Source organism: Fringilla coelebs (genome assembly GCF_963513975.1).
Source record: "Fringilla coelebs genome assembly, chromosome: 1".
Classification (NCBI taxonomy): domain Eukaryota; kingdom Metazoa; phylum Chordata; class Aves; order Passeriformes; family Fringillidae; genus Fringilla; species Fringilla coelebs.
This window is the reverse complement of record NC_140028.1, coordinates 117,967,677-117,992,774: the sequence shown is the minus strand read 5'-3', so window position 1 is coordinate 117,992,774 and position 25,098 is coordinate 117,967,677. Positions and strand designations below refer to the sequence as shown.

General features: G+C 41.6%; 1 protein-coding gene across 6 annotated transcripts in view; it reads left to right on the top strand.

Moving 5' to 3' along the window:
* GALNT15 (polypeptide N-acetylgalactosaminyltransferase 15) overlaps window positions 1-25,098 on the top strand; it is a 35,874-nt gene that overhangs the window by 131 nt on the left and 10,645 nt on the right. For 4 of the 6 annotated variants that reach the window (XR_014616652.1, XR_014616653.1, XR_014616654.1 and 1 more), the window contains exons 2-10: window positions 923-1,468; window positions 6,995-7,161; window positions 7,868-8,072; window positions 16,289-16,456; window positions 17,076-17,193; window positions 17,956-18,150; window positions 22,911-23,042; window positions 24,084-24,185; window positions 24,957-25,094. Coding sequence is in view for 2 of the 6 variants with exons in the window: in XM_084219282.1 (XP_084075408.1) it covers window positions 923-1,468; window positions 6,995-7,161; window positions 7,868-8,072; window positions 16,289-16,456; window positions 17,076-17,193; window positions 17,956-18,150; window positions 22,911-23,042; window positions 24,084-24,185; window positions 24,957-25,094 (1,771 nt within the window). In the remaining 4 variants the exon portion in view is untranslated. Of the gene's footprint in view, window positions 1-456; window positions 714-922; window positions 1,469-6,994; window positions 7,162-7,867; window positions 8,073-16,288; window positions 16,457-17,075; window positions 17,194-17,955; window positions 18,151-22,910; window positions 23,043-24,083; window positions 24,186-24,956; window positions 25,095-25,098 lie in introns of those variants that run through there. The other 2 variants (XM_084219283.1, XR_014616655.1) reach the window with 2 other exon arrangements.

Sequence of the window (25,098 nt, the reverse complement as noted above, 5' to 3'; positions counted from 1 at the left end):
TATGTCAGTGTTAAAATCCCTACAGCTGTAAATACTTATTTGATATGAAATATAGTCCAGCTAACACATTATCATATGAATAAATCTAACCTTAAATAAAACATGTGCTCTCCATCTTTTATTCACTTTATAAAATTCTTGATTCTTGCTCTGTGCATTCTCAGCTTATTACAGCTATTCCAATGTACAGCAGTCTGTGGTGTGCCTTGATTTCTTTTCTAATACAGCATGCTGCTTCTTGTATTTCACCTCTTACAGCTTTTGCAAAGTTTTGATTTGATAGGACAAGCACAGTGAGGGCATTAGGACCAAGAGAAAGACGCACACATTGCTCTGTATTATGTCTGGCAAAGTGCTTCCTGACTGAGTGCCGTAGTTATGTGTGAAACTAAGTCAGGGACCGACTACTTCTCATCTGTTGATCACAGTTAACTTCAAGCCTCTGAACGGGGGAGAGCTGTCAGATCTGCTTTCAGAGATACAGTGCTTCAATCCAGGCAGCAATTGGAAACTTTGAAGAAGCAGGATCTACCCTTGAAAGAAACTATGAGAAACGGGATTTCTTTCAACTTAGAATTTTAAAAGGAAAAAAAAAAATCAAAGCTTTAGCTACTCTTTCAATCAGCAAAGCATGCACTTTCCTAACTAACCTGGGACTCCGTATAATAAAGGATCTACTTTATCTCACTGGATCCATGCTACATTTTAATACAGTAAGTACAATATTAATAGGAATGTTATAATTTTTTTTCTGCAAATAGAGAGGAAAGCATGAAATGGCATCAGTGAAATGTGAAGGGAGCAAAAAAATCCTCTTGGCAGATAGTAAAACCCAGGGCTTTTGTGCAACCCGAGGACTGAAATCTGAGGAAGATTCAAGTGATATTTAACATGACCATTTGTATAATTTTGTCACCAACAGCATGTTCTTGAGGAAGAAGTGCAGATATGGATCACGTAAGCTGCAATTTCTCTTGTTGTTTCTGATGCTGGGGCTTTTACTACTGATGGTTACAACGTTGAACCCACCACCCAGCAACCAGAGCAAGGAAGGGACTTTCCAGCCTGTGGAGTTCAACCCCCGGGAAGGGTATCAGCTGGACTTTGTGGAGACCCAAGAGATGCTGGAAACCCAGGAGGAGAGCCAGCAGTATTACCCTTTGGATGGTCTATCGCCTTTCATCTCCCTGCGGGAGGATGAGTTGATCATGGCCGTCATGTCGCCCACCGGCAAAAGGAACCACAGCAGGGCCAGGAAGGGCTACCGCGTGGTGAAGCAGCAGGGCAGGCGGCCGGAGGGGAAGGCAGAGGGGGGCCCCGAGTCCCAGCCGCTGTCCCTTCCCCTGCAGGACGGGCAAGCGGCGGCTGCGGGGGAGCGGCCGCTCGGCCTGGAAACGCACGGCTTTAACGAGGTGCTCAGCGAGCGGATCGCGCTGCGCCGGGACCTGCCTGAGGTACGACACCCGTTGTAAGTAAAACACCCTATTTCACTTCTGGGGGAAAACCTGCCTCCTTCCCCGCCGCCGCGTCCCCCCGAACCTCTCCTCCTGCAGACCCCGCACCTCTCCTCCTCTAGACCTCGCGTCTTTCCTATCGAACTCCCGGTCCGGTTCGGGCGCTCCGCTCCTCAGACCAGGGACGCTCCCAGCCTCCTTCGGGAGGCGGTTCAAGCCCTCAGAGCCGGCGGGTGGCAAAGGTGGAGGGGGGCATGGCACGGTGCGGGAGGGGCAGCTGCGGCTCGCTGGGCGAGCGGAGCAGAGCGCGGAGCGCAGCGCCGGTGGGGGCGGTGTGAGCGCTGCTACGGCGCCCCCGCACCCTCGGCTCGGCTCGGCTCCGGCCCGGCTCGGCTCGGCTCGGCTCGGCTCGGCTCGGACCGGCCCCGCTCCGCTCCGGCCCGGCCCGGCCTGGCCCGGCTCGGCTCGGCTCGGCTCGGCTCGGCCCGGCTTCGCACCGCTCCGGCTCCGCCGCGCCCTGAGGCCGAGCGGGCGGCAGCGCCCCCTACCGGCGCCCGGGTCACGGCAGGTGTTGGGGCCGGCGGGGCAGGGAGCGCCCCGGGCCCCGCCCTTCTCCTTCTGTCCGTCTGTCCGTCCGGCTGTCCGGCTGCTGGGCTGCAGAGGGAGAGGGAATCGGCGCAGGGCTGGCGAGCAGGAGAGGCGGCTTCCCTCCTCGGCCAGGCCCCGTCTCAGCCCACCTGCCAGAGCTATGGGGTCACTGGACTTACAAAGTGATGAATGGGTGAAGAGTTGGGGCTTTCAGCTCTTCCAGAACAAAAGTGACCCGACGGTCACTCATAAAAGTGGAGCCGACTCTGCTCTGGTGTGGCGTCACTTTAAGTAAATATGGTGTACAGTTTTGGGCACCACAATATAAGAAAGATATAAAGCTGTAGAGGAGGACATCAAAGGTGCCAGTGGGTGTGGAGGAGAAGCCGTGTGAAGAGCAGCTGAGGTCACTTGGTTTGCTCAGCATGGAGGAGACTGAGACTCATTGCTCTGCACAGGTTCTTCACAAGGGGAGGAGGAGGGGCAGGCACTGATCTTTGTGGTGACCAGTGACAGGACCCAAGGGAACGGCCTGAAGTTGTGTCAGGGGAGTTTTAGGCTGAATATTAGGAAAAGATTCTTCACCCAGGGGGTGGTTGAGCATTGGAACAGCTCCCCAGGGAAGTGGTCACCACTAAGCTGGACAGTTCAAGGAGAGTTTGGACAATGATCTCAGGCAAATGGTGTGACCCTTAGGGTGTTCTGGGCAGGGCCAGGAGTTGGACTCAATGATCTTTGTGGGTCCTTCCAATTCAGAATATCCTGTGATTCTTTCAATGGCAAGTATCGAAAGGAAACTCCTGGGAGGAAGGAAGGTGGAGATTGGTGTGTCAGACCAGCTCTGCCAACACCACAGCCGCCAGGCTGTAAGGCCACTGCGGAAAAATGTTGCATTTGATGCCCCAGGTGTAACATCGAGAGTCAGTTGTCCCAGTAGCCCAGGAAGGGCTGCTCATCACACTTCTTAAAAAGGATCTGAGGTGTTTCTACTATCAAGCTGCCCGAGGGAAAGTTCAGGTTGGACATTAGGAGGAATTTCTTCAAACAAAGGGCAATTAAACAATGAAATGTCCAGGGAGGTGTGGAATCACTGAACCTAAAAGTGTTTAAGGAAAGAGTGGACATGGCACATAGTGCCGTGGCCTCCTTGAGAAGGTGATGATCAGTCAAAGACTGGACTTGATGATCTCAGAGGTCTTTTCCAACCTAATTGATTCTGTGATATGCTTCCCTTCCCAGAGGAATGGCAAGGGATGTGAGTGGTGTCTTATCTCCTGTAACAAAAACAATTGTCATTTTCTCCTGGGACATGGTGGAAAGATGTACCAGAAAACATTTTACATCAGACACAGAATAAATATTTTTTATTTTCACATGTTTAAATACAGCTGGCAGCTCTAATTTAAGGGAACAGTCTCAAACAAAGAGAAATGAAAGAGTGTTTTCTGTACTTATTGACTAGGTTCAGTGTTAATTTGGTTAACTCCATTAAATAATGACATGCTGATATTATTTCAGTTATTTTTTGGCATGCTTCACTGCTAACTCTTCAAACTATGTAATGTTCAAAGGGGAATGACTACCCTGGTTTACTGTCTTTGGTGGAAAGCCAAAAAACAGTTTTGCTTTGGCAGCTGAAGGGACATCCGACAAGATACAGCTTTAGTTAATTCTGATCTTGGTAACATTTAAGCCACGTTCTCAGAGCTCCTGGGTGGATTTTGCTGTCGCACTAGTTACCGCCTAAAGTGTTCTCAACACCACAGCTTACAGAGTCCAGAAACCCCAGATGTCAGCATCTGAGGCTGATTTAAATCCAGATCATAAACCTGGAGCAGAGTATATCTAAGCCAGATCTGTCCCTTATGGCACAACACACAAACCACCAAAATGATTTTTAGGTGTAGTTTACTCTGGGGGCCTGGCTCGCAACTGTGTCAGTCCAGTTTTGCAGCAGTGTAAAAAGAGAGCAAACCAGAATTAGACTGTGTCTCTATTCGGTTTGCATCATGTTGTTCATCACAATGCCTATTATTATTTAATTAGAGGGAAGCCAACCAGTTAGAGATGTTTCAGTGAGTTACCTCCATGGACCCAGTCTCCCTCAGGTCACTTGAAATAGGATGGCAAATACTTCACATAAGAAGTGGCCCAAGCTCTGAGGTACCTTCATCCTTCAAAGTGCTTTCTGCTGCTATCAGTTGCTCCAGCTGGGACTGACACTCTCCTGGGACACCTGAATCAGGCCTGCCATTGTGACTTTTATGATGGGTGTTCTGCCCAAAAGAAAGGTCTGTTTTCCTCTCTTGGGTTTGAGTGCCAAATGGCAAAAGAAACTCACAAGGTATCTACAAAAGTTTTAAGTTTCATTACCAAAGCATAGCTTCCTCTGGAGTGCTGTTTGGAGCTGAATCTCAATTAAATATTTTCCTGAAGGTGAGTGGGAGTCCCTGTCAGCTCTGCCTTTGCCTTGTCAGAATTGCTCTCTGTTCATTGCTGCATGTGACAATTCCTTGTTTTTCACAAATTAGATTAAATCACTCTGTCTCATATCAGTCACAGCCCGGACTTCTTGAAATGCCAATTTATGACAGACAGGCTATGAAACTGCTCCAAATTACAGGGAAGGTATTTTTGTATATCAGTACCCTTGTGCATTTTTGTGAAGATTAGATATCTATATTGCAAGTCTTTGCCAATCTCCATGGCAACTAAGCACTCGCCACCAAGGTTATGCGTTCAAGTACCGTTATGTTCAATTCTTTTCCAATTAAGATTTCACAACAGCCTTTCTTTATTGCTATAACCACAGTACTAGCAGCTAGGTGCTAATAGCTATAGAATGTTTCTGGTTAGAAGCTGCCTGGTAGTAAAAGGACTGCTTCTTAATTATTTCTCAATTCTACTGCTTGAAAATACTCACTCCCAAGTCATGAGAGTATTCTTTTCTTGATCCTGCTGAAAATGGAAACAATCACCTTATATGAAATTGTGAGGGAACAGTATTGTTGATTACACAAAATTAGTAAACCAAGGACAATATAGATTAATTACAGTGTAAAAATTGTCAAGAAAATTTTCCTTTCTATGCAAAAAAAAAAAAAAAGTGAAATATTGAAAAATGTGAAAAATACAATAAATTATTAAGATTGTCCTCATTTTAAATATGTATTCCCAGAAGTGCATCTATAATAATAGGTGTATTAAATCATTCAGACTATGGAATCTCTTAAGTGATTAGCAGCTTTGTGTCTGGATAGTGTCTAGCAGCATAGAACCTCAGTCCATGAACGGAAGCACTAAGTAAAACACTAATAAACAGAAATACTAAAACGATATCCCTTGCATGAATTTCTGCTGAGTAGCCAATGGTTTAACAACCACTGTAAAATCTGTATAATTATTTTCTTGGCAATACAAAAATGCTGAAATAACAATGGGCTACATTCAGCCAATTGTGTAGTTCCTTGAAGAAATTCTTGCTGCTGGAGATTAAATCAGTTAGGACACTGAAGGACTGTTATTTGGGAAATAAAAATATTTTTTAAATTTGCTTTCTAATGTCAGAAAGCAGTACATAGACATAGTCTTTGCATATCTACAATGGGCATTTGAAGGCATTTTCTGGAAAATGTGCACCCTCACAACAGAATAGATGGTTTTCATATACAGTTTCTGTGAGGATGAATGGGAAGTGTTTGCCATCTTCAAATGTTTGAGTTATTGTGGTGGTTTAACATCAGCTGGGAATTAAACTTCCCCCTGTTCCCCTCTGGTGAGGGAGGCACAAAGGAGGGACTGTGGGTTGAGATAACAATTTACTGAAAGCAAACAGCAGTGGAGTAAGAAACACACAGTGACAGCAGCAATGCTAATAACAGAAGTATACAAAAAGAGAAGGTGCTTTACACACAAAAGGCATTCACCACCTTGACTTAGCTCTGCATGGCCACTGAGACAAAGACAAGATGGCAGGGGGATGTTCCTGTGTCTTGGCAATGACAGTGGTTATTCCAGAGACAAAGACAGATGGCAGGGGGTGTTCCTGTGGCTTGGCAGTGTATCACAGTTATTCCTGAGACCAAGACAAAATGGTGGGCCCTCTCCTTACCCAGTGCCACATGGCCTCCTGAGACAAAGACAAGATGGCAGAGTCTCCCTGCAGGCAGTGTTTCCCAAGCCCAAGACAATGAAAAACAATGAGGGAACAAACCCCCAAAACTGGATTTTCCACCTTGCACCATGCCACTCACTTCCAGACTTCTCTGCTGGTTTGATTGCACACTGACTCCCAGCTGGCAGTCTCATTCGGCAGTGATTAATTTTCATTGGAAAAGCAACCTGTACAAACTTTATAATGAAAATACATTTTCTTTCTTAAATGTATCTATATTTGTAATCACGGCCCATATAAGGATCCATATCATAAAAGACTGAGATGTTGGCTTCATTCATGAGGATCTTGGCCAGGTAATCCACAAGTATACTGATCTGTTGTGCAAATGAGTTGTTTTATTTGTTAGTCTTAACGGCACTGCAATTGTTTGTCTTTTCTCTCTTACTTGAGAAAATGTGGAAATTGGTAGAAATTGGCTGACCTGCTTTATCCCTCACTCTGCTCTATTTATCTTCACTTTTTCTTTACATTCTGGACCATTTCTGTTTGAGCTCTGGGTTTTGAGGCCGACAGAGCAGGAAAAAAACTATCCCAGAACACAGGAACACTTTCCTCTTTTTGTATAATAATTTTTTTATAGTGCCATTCCCATATTTTCACTTCATATTGCAGTTTTGGACACATTAGAACTTCCTTTTCTTAGATGTGAGTTGAGATCTTAAACTGCTCTCCACCCCTGAAGGTTTAGGTGCTGCTTGCAACTTTGCTCTGAGAAAAAAAAAAATCAGCCATTTGTTCCAGTGGTTCCAGTGTCTTCCTCATTTCACTCATGCAGGTGCCTACAGCAAAAATATGACTCCAGTCTGCCTACTGCTAGTGTCATCATCTGTTTCCATGATGAAGCCTGGTCAACTCTGCTGAGAACTGTGCACAGCATTATGGATACAGCCCCAAAGGCCTTCCTCAAGGATATCATCCTAGTTGACGATCTCAGCCAGCAAGGTAGCTCCCATTTCTCTGTATGTGAGTTCTTTCTTCCAAAACTTCGGGGTAGAAACTGTCCTCCTTCAAGAAGTGTGTGAGGTGAAGAGAGGAGAAGCAAAGAGGACTCTCAGGAAGCAAGCTAAGCACAGCCCAGAGCCCAGGTTTCGCTATCCATCCCTAGAACTCAGCATAGCCTTTCAACTTTGAAATATACTTCTGTTTTTCCCCCACATCATTACACTCTGAACTTTCTTACTTTAAAATAAGATCACAGTATGCAAATCTTAGGATTCCCACTGGACCAGGTCTGCTGTCATAATTTCCAGACTTGGATTTTGGCTGAAGCATAGAGTGGAAAAGTCCACATGGCTAAAGTAATCCAAAGTGCTTGGGAAAGTCAAACACCTGTAGTATCTCACTCTCATCTGTGTATTTTATGAGATGATGAGAGCATCCACGTTTTGCTGAAAACAGGAAAGGAGGCTATTAAGATTCCCACAGGAACAGCCTCATAACTTGTGAATCTCAGTTTCCATTAGTCTCTACTTCCCTTTGACATTATGCTGCTGTACAAATATTTGAAATGTGGTCTACTTGGCCATTTAAAACAAATGCCCCTGAAATATTTTCCCAGCAAGAAGTAGCATCTCCTACTACCTGTTTCTTTTCTATAACAGCTTGAATCAAAGCTAAAACATTTCAGTGACTGTTCTGTTTCTGACAGGGCCCCTGAAGTCAGCTCTGAGTGAATACATCTCTAAGCTGGATGGTGTGAAGCTCATCCGGAGCAACAAGAGGCTTGGAATCATCCGAGGTCGGATGCTAGGAGCCGCACGGGCTACCGGGGATGTGCTCATCTTCATGGATTCCCACTGCGAGTGTCAGAAGGGCTGGCTGGAGCCCCTCCTGGCCAGGCTCTCCAGCAGCCGGTAAATATCCCTGAGTGTGCTGATTTCTGCTGAAAGGGACATGTTTGGAAAGTGTTGGGTAGTTTTTGTAATCCTCCCTTGGTTACCTTCTTGCTTCTGGTCACATCCCTTTTATTTTCTACCTTGTCAGCATATGCATCACTCGGATATGTGGGAAGCAGGATAGGTCTCACTGTTGATAACCCTCACTTTACACCCTGTGTAAATTTCAGAAATTGTATCCAGCTAGAGCTTAGAAGCTTTAGAAGGCTTCCTGGTGGTCTGAATTAAAAGGGTTTCCATCTCAACCTGTTTGTAAATCGGCAAACATCCACCAGAGAACACTACTGCAAGACTCCATTGTTTTTACTTTTTAGCTGTCTCAGTGATGGAGCCAAGAATAAAATGCTTTGTCCTCCTGAGCCAGTTTGGCTGTGTACTAACGTCGCCTTTTGGCTGCCATTTCTCTTCCACAGAAAAAGCCCAGACATCCAGGGCAATCTAGGCAGGTCTAGCTAATCACAGGTACTTTCACTGACCCCAAAGTAACAGAGTAAGGTAGAGATTCATATTTCTGAGTATTTCATGTTTAGATTCATACTTCTGAGTATTTCATGTTCTTGGGCCTGCTTTCTAATGTACAGCTGAGCTCATCTATGCAGTCCTTTGAAGACATTAAAACCACTGCAAATGTTTCTAGGCTTACATGTCAGTAACTCTTTTATTAAAGGGACTTTTTTGAAAGAAAAATTTGTACATTAACTTGTCATTTGGGAAAAAAATAATTGCTAGAGAGGGTAAAAAAATAAGATCTTTAAACTCCTACTAGACTGTTAAACAGTCATAGTAAACACCTTCAAAGGCTGTTTCCAGGCACTGGAAGAAGCTGCTTTTATGGCTTATTATGTTTGCTTACAAGAGAATTAATGAGAACTTTCAGAAATTATTACATCATTTGAATGAAAACATTAAGGATACTGAAAGCAAGAGTAATGCTGCCTTAGAATGTCAGGAATATTCTTTTCAAAAAGGTCCTCCTTAGACAAGCAGATTATTTTTTGTCTGCTGACAAATTAGATGGTTTACTATGAATGTACTTCATGATCTTCTGCCTTGAACTATAGTCTATTTTTGACATTCAAGCAAAACTACTGTGTGTATTGATTGGCCAGTCCTTATTCAAGGGAGTTGAAATTGCTGAATTTGAAAGAGTTACAAAAAGTCTCAGAGGAGGGCTGTAGTGAAGGGAGAATTACAACAAGAAGAGAGATAAGTTAGGACCCCGAACCCCACAATGTCAAAAATTCACTGTCAAAAATTATCCCTCCTGAGGGAATGCAAAGCCTCCAAGTCTGCTATTGTTCAGAGATTCTGTAGCACTGTCACCAGGGGGTGAGAAGGGAATTCTCTTTCTTTAGAGGGCCCACATGCTTATTCATTACACCAGGAGAGCAGAATTTAACAGTGAATTAACTCATATCTAATTGAATTAATGAAGCAAAGATAGAAGACTGATTGGATAATAGTATGGGTTAAGCCATCCCTTTTTTTGTGCTGTATCAGTCACTGTGTCTGATGCTAGAAGCTTTGTCACTGCTAGTGAGGAGAGCCTGTGATGTCCTCCATTGAGGAGGGAAGAGAAGGTCTAAGTCACCTGGCAGTCACCTTCCCTTACTGTCCTTCTTTCTCCAGCTGAAGAATGGTGACAATTACACTGACCTGATAAAGAAGTTAATTCATGACTTTTCGTAAATTGCTTGTAATGCTTGCATGGAGTTCACCATGGAAATGTAAGGCACTAGCATAGTCAACTTGGCTTCATTTAGCACTTGAGCTGTTAAATTGAATCATGTGCACTCCCTGAGACTACCCAAGTGAGGAAAGCACAGGAAGTTGAGTGTGACTGGTTAAATATCCATCTTTCCTCTTCTTAATGTACCAATCAAACTGTAACTCATACGCTTTTGCTGGAGGGACAGGATGGGAAAACAATCACCTGGGTGAGTGAGTTGTTTGCTGGCAAGGACCAGTGCAGTCTTTCAAAGCTCAAACCTTTGCAGGAGCTTAAGGGAGCTATAGAGTGGTTTTAACTTTAAAAATAGTGATTAAGCCTAATTTTTTAGACTCCTGATCCAAGTGTGTCACTATTATTGTGATCTGTCTTAGAGTGATGCTGAGAGATGCTTGCCCGGATTGAGATTTCACTGAGTTGAACATACTCACAACAAGAGAGATACTCACAGTTTTTAGTAGACTGTAGGATAAATATAAGAAAAATTATCTCAGTTTTACAGGTATAGAAATATTTATACAGAAATACATACCAGATATTTGACCTGTTCTAGGTAATGACATTTCATATCCCTACCTGATGGCTTTATTCACTAACCCAATCTAATTTATTTTTCTGAAAAAAAAAGTATTTAGTTGTTCCAAAATCTTTGAATATACACTTTTGAACACCTTGACTGGGACTAATTCTGTGAACCATGCCTAATAAATTGACTGGGAAGCTGTGCATCAGCTTAGTATATTGCCTAGAGAATGGTTCAGTGGTTTCTAAAGCATTCCTTGACATTTTGATTATTCAAGGATGAATACTGTAGGTACCTGGACAATATTAGAAAACTACATGAGATGCCCCACAGATCATTTCATTTGACAACTGTTTGTGTTCCAGGCTAATTCCAGGTGAGTAGCATGGTACATAATAATGCAGCTTTGCCATTATTACAGTCATCTTTGGAAGAGTTTGCCTTCTCCAGGAGACTGCAGAGCTGCTATTTTGTATTCTGTCCAAAAGCAGGAAAGGCAGAGGCAGCATATAATGAACTGTGCCATGAAGCCTTAAAAATGTTGTTCCTTTGATCTAAAAGCAGTGGCCACTGTGCTGAAACAGGATGATTAAAAAAAAAAAATCCAAAACATATTTCCTTAAAATACTTCATGAAAGCAAAATGATGATATCCTTGACAAGGAATTTCACCTGTAAAAGAGGCCTGGGCACCATAACTATGGACTATGGACAGAGGGGTGGTTTGCAAAGGGGTAGCTGGACCTTAGGACCTTTCCCCTGCTCCTCATTGCAAGGGCTGTTTCTCTCTGTGCTGGAAACAGAAGCCTGTTACATTATTTTAAAAAGCTTATTTGGTTTCTAAAATTCAAAGTGCCTCTACTTAGCACTGTGATTCTAGGTCACTAATCTTTAATGAAAATGCTGATAAACAGAATAAGAAATTAGCATAGCAGTGGAAAGGTGTTTCATCATCTCTGTGCTCCCATCAGGAACAAATGGAAGCCTCTGCTTGTAGATACAGGGATAAAAAGAGTTTTGCTGTCCAGAAATTTTCAGTGTGATTCTGATTTTATGGTAATACACAAGAAAGAAAGGAAATATTTTGCACTAAAGATGAACAGCTTCTTCATCTCTTTTATTCTGATTCCCCACTTTTCAGTGGCCCACATCCCAGCTTTTTGAGCTACCAAATACATAAGCCATCTGTTTTCCAACTTCTCACAGGCTTGGGGAAGCATGATGTTATCCATTCAGAGCCCACACAACCCCAGCATCTGAGCATTCAATTCCATGCTGCTCTCCCTGTTTTGAAAGCCTTCCATACACTTCACATGTAACAGCCTACTTCCTGGGATTTCTGTGTGTGCTTGATCCTTTTATATCCCCCATTTGTCAATAACACTCATTTCAAATTCAGTAAATGTTCTGCATTTACATGGTAGGTTATGGAAAGATAAGCTATCTCTTTACAATCTTTCACAGTTGATCAGGATCAGAAGGTGACCTATTTTAAAGAAGTTGAGGTAAAGAAAATAAAGACAAGAGTCTACAGCCAAAGGCAAATATTACTGGTAAACACAGGGGCAATAAAGATTTAAGCATAATTCATGGCTCAGTGCCCTGACTGTCCAGTGTTAAAAGGTGCTAGTTACCTCTACAGATTTTGTTACTCTACATACAATTTTTAATATTTTAGAAAAAAAAGGCAGGTTCAAAAATTATTTTTTAATAAAGCATACCCTTACCACTCTGCTTTGCAGAGATTTGCTTAGTGCTTAGCATGTGAATACTCCACCCATTTGAGTAGACTGTTCCTACACCCTAAGTTAGTCTTGAGTTGGTCTGTAAGGCAGTATTTAAGTAATTCTTTATAACATTCCTTATCACTGCATTTTATCTTCTTATTAACCCTATCTAATTTCAAGTGGTCTGTATTTCTAAGATTTCAGTTAGCCAGCAAGGTGCTCTCGGTGGAAATGCAGCATTTTGTGGAACCAGCTTGGGTCCTCAGTTACTCACTGAAGTTTTGACTGCATGCAGAAACACAGAACTGGGACTGCCTGGACTTCTTAGCCATCTAATTTTTGCAAGCTGTGATGCACCCTGAAATAGGTTGAGGATTATGCATAATTTTTATGTTTGGTTTTTAGGGGTTTCTTTTTTTCCTTATTTAAAGGAGGATTTAAACAGATTAAAATCTATTCCCTTCCCAGCAAAACAAAGTATAAATCAATACAAAAGCACTTTCAAAAAAAGTGTATCTAATACTTCAAAACGTATGCATTAATTAAATCCTCCTCTCCCCACGTTACTTAGTTTAAAATTAGAAAAGAACATAATGTCCATGCTGACTGTAAAGGGTCATGGGAAGACATTTCATTTGCAATTGTATTTGGTAAAGAAATCCCAAACCAGGAAATTGTTCTTGTTTGGGTTGCTCTTTTTCATGGAATTGTGACCTTTTGTAATTTGTGTGAGTTCCAAGCATTTGAAATATTCACAGATTAGTCAAACAGTTCAAAGCTTTGCTGCTAGTTGTATTTGAATTTCCTGTTTTTCCCTTCCCTCAGATTCCACAGAGCAAAATTAGCAGTAATTTGTGTTTCATTTCAAAGTGTCGAGAAGCTGCTGTCTGCCAGTTACCCAGTTAAAAACAAGAATAGCTAAGAACATCTTCCAATTACCATCTACTGCAAATTTGCATTTAGAACTACACAAATGTCAAACCTTCTTTGAACATGCAGAAAACAGCTTTTGTTTTTTTAATCATACCAACAAAAAAAAATGGTAAAGTACTGCTTGATTAGGATGAAAATTGAATATTGACCAATTTTCACACAAGATAAAGTTACTAGATTTCAGATCAGAAAGACACTCCTCATATTTAGTTTTAAGAAAGTGTGTTTCTGTTGGTTTCAGCAGAGCTACATCATAACTATACTACACTTACACCAGCTGAAGGTCTAGAATTACTCTTAGAAACATACCCTTGAAAATTGTTAATCTTGGCATTCTGAAAAAGCTACACAAGTAGTAGCTCTAAAACACAGTTATCAGTTTTTACTGAATAATTTTGTGGGAAAGGAGATCAGCTTTTATTTTGTTCTGGTCTATGGTTGAATTTAGCCAGGATAGAACATGGCCTATTCCTGTGAGTTATTTTCAATTTAAACACTGTAATTTTCCATGTCATATTTTGCAGATATTTTGGATAATTGCTTGGTCTCCAAGCTATCAGAATCCATTTCATCCTTACTGGTATATTTCTTGAACTGAAATCTTGAAGAATCAATGCCCAATAACTAGAACTACTACTGTGGTGCCTACTCTTGTGAGCAATCACACTCATGCCAGAAGCACCACTGGAGTTTGGAGCTTTATAGTGGCAACACATTTAAGGTGGATTCAAAAATAAGACAGGTTTTAAATAGTTACAATGATATGAAAATGTAGGATAGTCTGAAATGTTTGGATCATCTGATCCAGAGTATATCTGAGTGTGTCTGTATTTGCATTGTCTCTGTCTGAACTATCCAGGATCAGTTCATGTGGTCTACTCTGCATGGTCAAGGTCTTCTGAGTAGTTTAGTCTACATTGCCTCTGGCTTCTACTCAAATACGCCTTCCTGATATTTCCCTCTTGAATCTGAAATCATAAAATAAACTTCCCTGGGGTCATTAATTCCTCAGTCCTGTCTGAATGAGAATGGATAAACCAGTAGCAATAGATAGTGCGGGTTTCAGCAAGCAGCCCCAAACTGAGGTGGGAACTATGCAGCTGCATTTATACTCCCAACCAGGCAGTTAGTTGTCAGAGATTCTCATACACTGGAGAATGCAGCAGGCTGTAGAAATTACTGTTACAGTGACTTTTCATTTTTGACATTTAGTCATTTAAAATCCTTTTAACTTGTCAGATGGATTTCCCCCAGCATATCAAAGAAAAGAAATGCCTGTTTGTATGAGTCCAGTGGGACACTACCTTTAGGAACTTTTAGAAGCAGGTAGTTTGCTTTGCATGCTGTTAGGGAGTAAAGCTTCCAGTAGAAAGGGCCCTGTTGGCTTGGGTCCTGGGTGGTTTCTCCTGTCATGGATACAAAACTGTATCACAGGGACATCATTAGGAAGGGTATCGGTTTTATTATTTTTAGTATCACTTCTTTCCATTTCTTCTTGAGTCCTGGGGAAGGATGACAGAAACTCACTGCCTTGATGTATATGCCTGCAAATGCTGCATGTTTCCATAACATTTTCTCACCTATTTGTAAACTAGATGGTTGTTTCTAAGAGTGCTTATAATTGCGTATTATAAAGGATAGTTTTATACCTGAGCAGAGAAATAAAAGCACTTTTCTATTTTAAATATTCCTGGTTTAAGCTCATCATAGGACAGTCTGCTCTTACTAGGAAAAATACCTGGGTCATTTTAAAGCAATCCTTTGCATGGTTCATCTTTGTACTCTCAACTAGCAAGAAGTAGTCTGTTTTTCTGTGGGCTTCTAAAATCCTCTACAGGAAATGTCAACTGTAAAAAAATAAAGTTGGGCATTTCCCCCCACTCTGATACTGAAAAAACATTATTCCAGTGATTGTAGAGGCAGAGAAGATATTTCAAGATTACATTAACATAACCCAGAGCTATCATCTTCCTTAGCTGGTTCTGGCCTCTGCCATGGAAAAATACAAATGTCTTACTGCACTGGAGACTTCTGAGATGTCCTTTTCTTTACTGACAGTCTTATGTTTCAAGCAAATTTCTCTCCTTGTGATTTCTGACCAACATATACATCTTAAAAGAGGAGATAAAAACATCTACATTTTGCCCCCAAACTGACCATTTCATGTTTCTCTCTCTGTTTTAACAGGAAGTTTTTTCCTAGGGAATAATTTCTTATATGGATATTCCTACTCTAAAACAATAATAATTTTTTCCAGTGTACTTTAATCCCTCTCAAATATTACTGATTTTTCTCCAGAAGAACTTCTGTCTATAGACCAGCCTTTGCACTGAGACCAGAGACTATCCTTTTAGCATAAAAGAGAAGAAATGGATAATGTTATTCTACAACACCTTTTCCCTGCAGTCCCTAGTACTATTTCATTCATACTCTGAAAATTTCCAAATGTGATATATCATTGACTTGAAAACAAGGAACACTAAAGGCTGTTCTGAACTACCACTTAATTCCAAGAAGATGTGAAATACTGTGACTTTGCCATAGGGAAATGTCTAGTACCTCTTCTCAGACTTAAAATTTACTCAGACTCAAATTTAACTTAAGTTAGAAATAAATTCAAGGACTGCCACTTACAGTGTAATGGCTCTATTCTTGCTCTTAAAAGTAGATTCCAACCTGTGACAGTGCATTGGCAAGAGCATTCTAAGATTGTGATAAAATACAAACAGGCACTGGCTTATGAACTCAGTAATAAATATTTTTCAAAACAACCAGCAGAACAAACTAAGGATAAGTGCACTCTTTATTGGCCTGATGTGACAAACTCATGAAGGGTGTGCAACATTTTCAGGAAAATCAGAGGATGGTAGAGGGTGAGAGACCAAAATCATCTTCTGCTATAAACTTTGCATCCACGCAGAGCCTGTAGCATCAGAGGCTGGGGCCTCTGTGTGAAATAGATTTATAAGAATTCTGATGGCTAAGTCCTACCAAAATCCTAGATAGTGTTAAATGACAATGCAAGGTACAGGGTATCAGTAAATTATTGATCTTTAGATTCCACATTGCATGCTCAATATTCCCGCACAACAAGCATGGGAATCCCAGCATGAGCTTCTGTCAGCAGGGAAACTAAGGACACTCAGCATTTAGAGGAGTATTTGTGCTTGGCAGTGTCAAAGAGGAGAACTAATGTTTACTAAGAGAGGAATGGACTTCATTTATGTTTTGGTTTGGGAAATAAATGGTATTGTCTTTTTCAGAAACAGTGTCATCTCCCCTGTCATAGATGTCATAGACTGGAAGACCTTTCAGTACTATCACTCTGTGGGCTTGCATCGAGGTGTTTTTGATTGGAAATTAGATTTTCATTGGGAACCAGTGCCAGAGCATGAAGAGAAGGTACGGCAGTCTCCCATCAGCCCTATCAGGTAACAGTCCTTCAGACAATGTGCCTTGCTCAGCTCAGCAGCAAAACTGTACTGTTTGGGTCATCTTGGGTCATCTTCCAGCTAACAACAGAAAGGTGTGGTTACTTGCACATGCTCAGTTAATAACTCTTAAGGATAGCTTTTGTTTGTGCTGTTTGTTTTGGCCTTTGGTAATCATTCTAACTAGACTGCAGTCACACTTTCAATGTGACAAATACTTTCCACACATCAACACAACTAGAGTACAGCCTGACTAGAAAAGGTGTGGAGGTTTGTAGGGAAAGCAAAAGACATGTCATACAGAGATAAAAAGATGTCTTAGTCATGATCTGTTTACCTCTTGTTTTGAATGTACATGTGTGCAATGTTCCCCACTGTTCTGAGTCTTTGATAATTCACCTCTTAGCTCCCTTCCCCAAACAAATCCTAGAATCACACTCCAGTTGTCCTTTATTTTGGTTAGATAATCAGTCCATTCAAGCTTATATGGAGCAGTATTGAATACTCTCCAAATTACATTTTGTAATACTCTCTCTATGGAAATGGTGGAATTTTCACTCTCCATGTAATTCCTTATCCATAAATCAAGGTGCTCACTTCCAAACTGTTTTCTTCACAGGAGTCCTGCAGTTGCTGGTGCAGTGGTGGCCATGGATCGACATTACTTCCAAAATACTGGAGCTTATGATTCTGACATGACTATGTGGGGAGCAGAAAACCTGGAACTATCTATTAGGGTAAGGACCTTAATTAAAACATCAAGGTGTGATACCTATTGCAATTTTAAGGAACCTGAGTGAAAAAGGAAGATATTTGTAAAAACAGTGCAGAACATGTTGGGTTATGGAGACTACAACCTTCCCTGCAGAAATCAATCCCCACACTCCACAGCCTGTCAGGACTATACAAGAACATGCAGCTGCTGTGAGTTAGGAGCATTATGTCAGAAGAAGGAAGTTTTGCTGGCTGTCACTATCTGCCTGAGGCCTGAGTCACTACTTTTGGCACCTTCTGAAAGCTGCCTCTTCTATTCTGGCATGTTAACATGCACCAAAGGGAGAGTAGCTTTATTTCTTTGCCAGCCTGTAGTTTTAATAACAAATTGTTTATATTAAAACCTTTGCATTGATTTTTGCTGAATACAAAGAGTAACTGATATTGAAAAACAATGAAAAAAGCAGGCACAAAGGGCATAGTGTGTTTTTTTTGTTGTCCCAGAAAAGGGAAGGTGTGCACCCAAATCTCTCCACTACTTTGCACTCTTTGTACACAGAAAAACATAAAAGCATATAAATAGCCATACTGGGTCAAATCAGAGGTCTGAATGCCCAGTATCTTCTCTGTGTCTGTAGGGAGCAATGTATGAAGAAGCATATAATAATGCTCCTGCTGTTTCCAGGATTTCCTGAAGCAGAGCCTAGAGTAAAGGAGCTTCTCCCTTTCAGATAGAAGTAATCTAAATAAGGCAATCTCTATTTGTGCTTTCACCTGTGTTTCAGACCTGGCTCTGTGGTGGTTCTGTAGAAATTATCCCATGCTCCCGAGTTGGGCACGTCTATCGAAATCACTTCCCCAGCACTTTCTCCTATGAAGAGGCCATTGTGAGGAACAAAATCCGAATAGCAGAGACCTGGCTGGGCTCCTTTAAAGAGAACTTCTACAAGCACGACACAGTGGCTTTCTTAATCAGCAAGGTAAAAACATCTGTAGAGGTTTGTTTCTGAGGTTGGTGTTGAGATAGGTGAAGGGAGAGGAAAAGGAATGGGGATGTCTGTATGCATCCCCTGTATGCAGTCTGTATGCAGTCAGATGCAGGGGATAATCTTTTTATTAAACTTTCCAGTAAAAGAGCTGTCAGATCAGGAAGGAGAGAGAGAAACTTGTGCTGAATTTCAGCTTTGTGCTGAAGTTATCAAACCTTATGGAGTATAATCTCATCTCCAAATGACTCCCCAACAAGCTGTGGTTTGTTTTGTCATTGATAGTACATGGAGGGTTGTGATGCATCTAAAGTGGAAGCCTGCAGCACTGTGTGCTCAAAGGACTGTGCTAGAGGGTTCATTCTCAGTAACTGGTTTTCCTCATATGGTTCCTGAGGATATTCAGTATTATTCACAGACAAATGGCAAATTATAGTCTCTCCTGGAAGGGAACATATCTGAGTGGTCTAATGACAAAAAAGGTATGTTTTTTCCCCTGAACTGACATATCTAGAAGTAACTGAACTGAGAAAGTCAGATCTCAACACACCACTATTTACAAGTTACATTTTCATTAGAAGCATGGTGAGGACATCTGACTAGACATTTCTCCAGGAATTTGGATTCCCAGCAGCCTGTAAGCCAGGACAGGCTTGCAGGCAGATGCGTGGTATAACCCTGGCAGGCACCTACAGTTGAACCATCTGCAGGTTACACACCATCCAATAACTACAGAATGGGCACACCTGTTTTTTAAGTACAGTCTCCATGGCAGATCAGCAGTGGTCGAGGAACTGTATATCCCTTGTATTACAAACAAGTGGATGTTTGCTTACTGGGAGTCTTGCAGCTGTGGGGAATGTTGCTGTAGTTAATGTTAATAATGTTAATGTTGCTGCAGTTCTCAGGAATTCTCTGGCTCCGATACCTTTTCTTGTAATCATATTCTTTCTTCAAGGCAGTGGACAAACTTGTAAGCAGTTTTGAATGAAAATGTATCATTTATCTTCCTGTTCATTTAACAATGCCAGGCTTTTAAGAAGAAAAAAATTCACTGAAAGCATTTAGGCAGAGCACAGGTAGGTGCTGTGCAGTTTCCCATTCATATTTGCTCCTACGTTTCATAGAATCAGAGAATGGTTTGGGTTGGAAGGGACCTTAAAGATCTTCTCATTCCAACTCTCCTGCTGTGTGCAAGGATGCCATTCACTAGATCAGGCTGCTCAGGGCCCCATCCAGCATGGCCTTGAGCAGGGATGAGGCCTCAGGGATGATGCCTCATCCCCTTACAGGGATGGGGCATCTACAGTTTCTCTGCACAACCTGTGCCAATGCCTCACCACCTTCTGAGTAAAGGATTTCTTCCCAATAACTAATCTAGACCTGCTCTCTTTGAGTTTAAAACTACTGCTCCTTTTTGTAAGTCCCCTTTAGGTACTGGAAGGCTGCTCTAAATTCTCCCTGAAGCCCTCACTTCTATTCAGTTCCATCAAGTGATCCCCCGCCTGCTCTTCCCTTACAGGGCAAGGGACTTCCTTCCCCTTTCCCACTCACACAGAAGATCAGGGTCTTGAGAGAATGGAGAGCCTGACTGCCAGCAAAGACTGAGGAATATCACTCAGCCTTCTCCATATCAGTTGCCACCAGTTCACTCTTTTGGTTATCGGTGGGAAAGGGGGCTACACTCTCCTTGTCCTTTCTTTTCTTACCTATGTATTTATAGAATCCCTTCTTGTGATTCTTTGTGTCCCTTACCAAGTCCTGTTCCAGCTTTGCCTTGGCTTTCCTGACCCCATTCAAACCATATCCCTGTACCTTCCTCAGGTCACCTGTCCCCATTTTCACAGTCTGTGCATTTCTTTCTTACTCCTCTATTTGAGGAGCTGATCCTTGCTCAGCCATGCTGTTTTCTGGCCTGCCTTGCTCAATTTCCTACACACTAGGATAGAGAGGTCTTGCACTGTAGGAAAAGTGGCTTTAAAGAGCTGCCAGCTCTGGTCAGCACCTCTGCCCTTAAGGACAGTTTCTTAGGGGATCTTTTTCACCAGCTCCTTAAACAGATGGAAGTTTGCTCCTGCAAAGTTCAGGGTCTTGACTTTGCTCCTCACCAGGCTCACACTCCTTGAGATCACAAACTTCAAGGGCTTGGTCGCTACAGCCCAAGCTGCCACCAATCCTGATAGCTTTAATGAGCCCACCTGCACTGGTGAGCACCAGTAATGCCTGTCCTGCATGCCTCAGTCATTCAGGGCTGGTCATCACCAAGAAAGCCAGATCCAGCAGGAGCTGCATTATAGCTGGGAGAGGAACAGGACTGTAAATCAGTGTGACTTCTCTACTGTTGCCTAGCCTGATCTCCTTATGCTCCACCAGTGGATCTGCCTCTCCAGTTAGCCTACTAATTGTAGAGTCTGGAACTATTATGTTTCCTTTTTTACTCTTATTTTCACATATTTTTAAAAGATCCTCCCTCCCTGTCTGTATTGCAGGTTTGAACTTCATTGGCCAGGAGCTTGTCAATTGATTCAGAAAGGTTATAGCCCCTAGACCAAGCCTTTTAAAATGGGCAGCGAGGTCTTTAAATCATTTAATAATTCTCTGGAGGCTTTTCTTGTCAGCTCAGAAGCAATTTTGTCTACTAAAAACTACTGTCACCAATGATACAGCTTGCTAGCTGTAAGCAGCGTGACCTTTTGCCTGAGTTTATTCTAGCCAGAATACTTTTACTACTTCTGAGTATGACGCTCCCTCAAATGATCAATTTTATGATCTCTGTGTGCAGCATGCCGTAACATAAATGGCCCTTTTTGTGTGTTCCTTTCTTTCTCAGCCGATGTTTTCAGCCTGTCAGTGCAGCGGGATGTTATTCAAATGGCACAGGCAAGCAAGGACATTATTGCCAGTCAGCGGCAAAGGGCCCTGAGGGGATTTATTGCGCTGAGAGGGTGAGCAGAGCCACCTATAGGCCACTATAGAATTCTCTGTGAGTCTTCACCACCACCACTGCTCACTGCAGAAAACAACCAGTGACCCCCATTTAGGTGGCTTTATAACTCTTCTTAGTTTATGGTCTGAATCACATCTTGCACAGAATGCCTGTGGTGGGAGCATTAAACAGATGAATTAGGATCTTCCCAGCTCTTTACTACTTCAGCCACCAGCTCTTTTGCTCCTTTTCTTGTGTGGTTTGCATATTGAATTTACAAGCACATTTTCCTTTCAGATTGGTTTACTGGGACAAGGACTTTCTTTACCTTATTTACACCATTTATTCAGCATCAAATGCAGACTGTAACTAGTATGATAAAATGAGATTTACTGCCACTGCCTTCCTCAGTCAAGGCAGAGTCTCATGAGAAACATCTCTTTTTAGGGGAAGCATTTACTTCTCTCTCTCCCTTTTCCAAGAAAGCCTCTAAAGGACAAGTTTGTGTGGTGTAGAATTGCTAAGCTTTGTTGTTACACTTACTGAATCTAAGACTGACACTGAAGTATGAGATTCTCTTTATTATACTGCAGCTGTTGAGCTTTGCCTGTGGAGTTTACAAAGGCTGGCAAACAGTGCCATATGGAATGATTGAGTCCTGCCTTTAGAGACTGACACATCACCTTGGATCACCAAGGCCCTTCATTTGTCAGCGTTTTCCATGCTGCAAAGTCCTTTTCTTTCTTTTTTAGGATACAGAGAAATAGCTGGTCTAGGAAAAAGTTATTTATGGGCAATTCTCTGCTTATGTTGCCAATTTTAATTTTTGACAAAGAAATCCAGACCAGTTTCCTGGAATCCCATCACAAACTGCATTTTTTAAAAAGTAGAAACATGAAGAGGGGAGATCTGCTGGCAAGAAAGAGGAGAGAAACTTTTAAGGGTTGTTAGATGTTTTTAATATTTGGGCACTGAGAAATTTAGAAAAGTGTTTTGTGTGGTTTTGAAACTGCAGAATTAGACACATAAGTAGAGGTTTTGAGAACCCTGTTAGTCATCTTTAGTGCTAAATACACTCAAATATTCAGCCTGTCAGCCTTTGCAGTACAGATGCCTGTAGCTGCACTAAGGGTTGAAGGCATTTGTCTTTTTTCATAAGAGTTGCTACCAGGAAAGTTGAGAGCTGATATTGTGTCTTTTATAATTTAAGAAAATGGAGAAGTCATAGGAAAGGTTTTATGTATTATAGCTGCAGAACACCTTTGTTCATTAGATTTAGTAACTGTCAGATAATAGATAATAGGCAATAGACTGTATTTTGAGTTAAATTCTGTCATCACTTATTCCTTCTGATCATAGAGGACTGACAGTAACTTGGTAATTTGGGCTGTTAAATGCCAGGAAATTGAGTTTTTATCAGTGGGAAAAATTCTATATTAAATGGCAATCTAATACAATCCCACTGAATTTCAGTGCAACAACTATCAAACTTGATCCTGACTTTTTAAAATAAAAATATGACAAAGACTGACTTATCTTGCAGTATAATAATAATAATAATAATTTTTAGAGGACATACTTATTTTCACAATGTATGCTACTTCCAAAACACTTCTGTCACAATGCCAGACTGTGGCTGTTTTAGCACAAAGTTTGAGGAAGGCTATAGCTGGATCTCCCCCTTTGCATATGTCATAAAAGATACATTTAAATATCTATAACATTCAGGATAGAAAAGGTGGTAGAAATAATTCCTGTGTAGTCATTTCCACTACTAGCATCTCTAACACAAATACACCAATAACCTTGCTGCCCTTTCTCCATAAAGGCAGAGAAGCCAGACTGCAGTGAGCGCCTTCAACTACAGAAGAGACTGGGCTGTAGAAATTTCCAGTGGTTTCTATCAAATGTGTACCCTGAACTCTCCCAACCTGGAGACACACCAAGGTTCTCTGGCAAGGTAAGAGAAAACACACTGTAAAGAATGATCTTCTTTTTTGCATTGTTCAAAGACACCAGTGTCACTTCCTTGTCTGGAGTACTCGGTCCAAACAGGCAATGCAACCAGGGTGGGAGGAGAAAGAAAAAGACAAAGAGCTGCCCCAAATTCTCACAGAAACGTTGAAAACCAGCCAGGAACTGAACCCAGAGTGTCTGATTCAGTTCAGTATCACAGCTCAGAAGATCCTAACCTTAGGTTCTTCAGGTGCCATTAGTAAAGGAAAAGAACTGTGTTGCCTCGTGCAGATGGCAGACGTGACAGCAGCCAAGCTATCTCTGTGCTGACCCATGTGCACAAAGAGAAAAAAAAGGATTTCTTCAGTCCTGCACTTTGTAAAGGACAGAAGTGATAGCAATAACAGTTCCCTGGCTGACTGTGTACAGGACAGGGAATGTCTGGGTTTTTTTTTTAAACACATAGTTGATAGTTATTATTCATTAAGTACAAATTTATTCCCAGCAGCCTTACTGGAAGGGAGTTTCCCCCAACAAGGCAACAAGGTCTACTAATTAATTCACACTCAGCTATCTTTAGCCAGATTTTACGGTGTCCTTTTACTATTTTATGTGCTCTTTATTTTCAAAGTTAGATTGAGAAAAGTGTAAGAAGTGATTGTGGATCACAGGAATTGTCACATTTCTTTTCCTCAGGAATACCTTGTGTTTTCTCTGACTACAGTGTCCCATTGAAGTTGCAATTTTCCACTAGCATAAATACTTAGATACCGTTCTTTTAATTATCATAGTGTTAAACCCAGAAGCAGATCTCTCTAAATTAAACAAAACTCAGTGGGTAACTGACCCTTGGTGAAACACTGCCTTTTATATCACATTAATTTGCAAGATCAATATGCAAGATCAAGTCTGAAAGAAAAGAAATAGTGCCTGATTTATGAATAAAATCATATATCATAAAGGTATACAATCACAAAATGTTAGCTGAAGGGTATTTTGTTTGTATCCAATTGTGATTTATTTCAGTATAAACCTTTACTTACAGCTTTACAATACTGGTGTTGGCTTCTGTGCAGATTACAAGCCTGGAAGAGCTACTGCAGAAGGGTCTATTGAACTCTCCCCTTGCAGTGACAGTCCCACCCAGGTAATGTATACTTTGAGCGTATAGTCATTGTGTCAGAGCTAGGGAGCCATGCAAAAGACAGGCACCCCAACATATAAAGGGCTGGGTTGGCACTAGTGGAAATACTGGCATGTTCAAAATTAGCATGTGCTAAAGCAACAATGCCCACTCTTCCACAGCTGAGTGCCACTTGAAAAATGCCAATGTCCCCATGTGTCACTGAGGCAGATACCCACACTTTGCTCCTGAAGACAAAATTAAGGGCTTATTTGTTTAGTATATTTGGTAGTGTCTAGGGAACAGAAAGCTTGTGAGTAAAAAATACATAGTTCCAAAATATAGAGGGGGAGGAGGGGATACCCCCTTAGTGACTGAATCTGAAGATTAGTGCCTAAACTGCAGTCTAAGACAGGAGGTAAATTAATTTACACTCCCTAGCTGGCATTGGTCTAGCTCAGGGTGAGCTGCAGGCACATTTTAAACTGCAGCATGTGAAGACACTGTCAGAAACACCCTTCTGTTCAAATATTTATGAAACTGGAAAATTTTATGACAGGGTGGGTTTATGTCACACATAATCATAGTTCACAAAGCCTTCCCTTAGGTAAATAGTTATGCCAGAATTAGCTAACAGGAGAAACTGCTTGAAGGGTCAAGGCTGTTGGATCTCTGTAACTCATGTTTGGATTGCATCTTAACAAACATGTACAGGAAATTGTCTTTAGAATTAGCATTTAAAAATGAACTGGGATGTCCATCCATCATTGTTCAAACAAACCCTTCCTTTCCCAGCACTTTGAATATAACATGAAGGAAATCTTGCTTGGTTCTGCTCCGCTGCTTTGCTTTGATGTCAGACACGGGAAGGTTATCCCTCAAAACTGTACAAAGGAGACAGACAACAGCAACCAGCACTGGGATGTCCAGGAGGTCA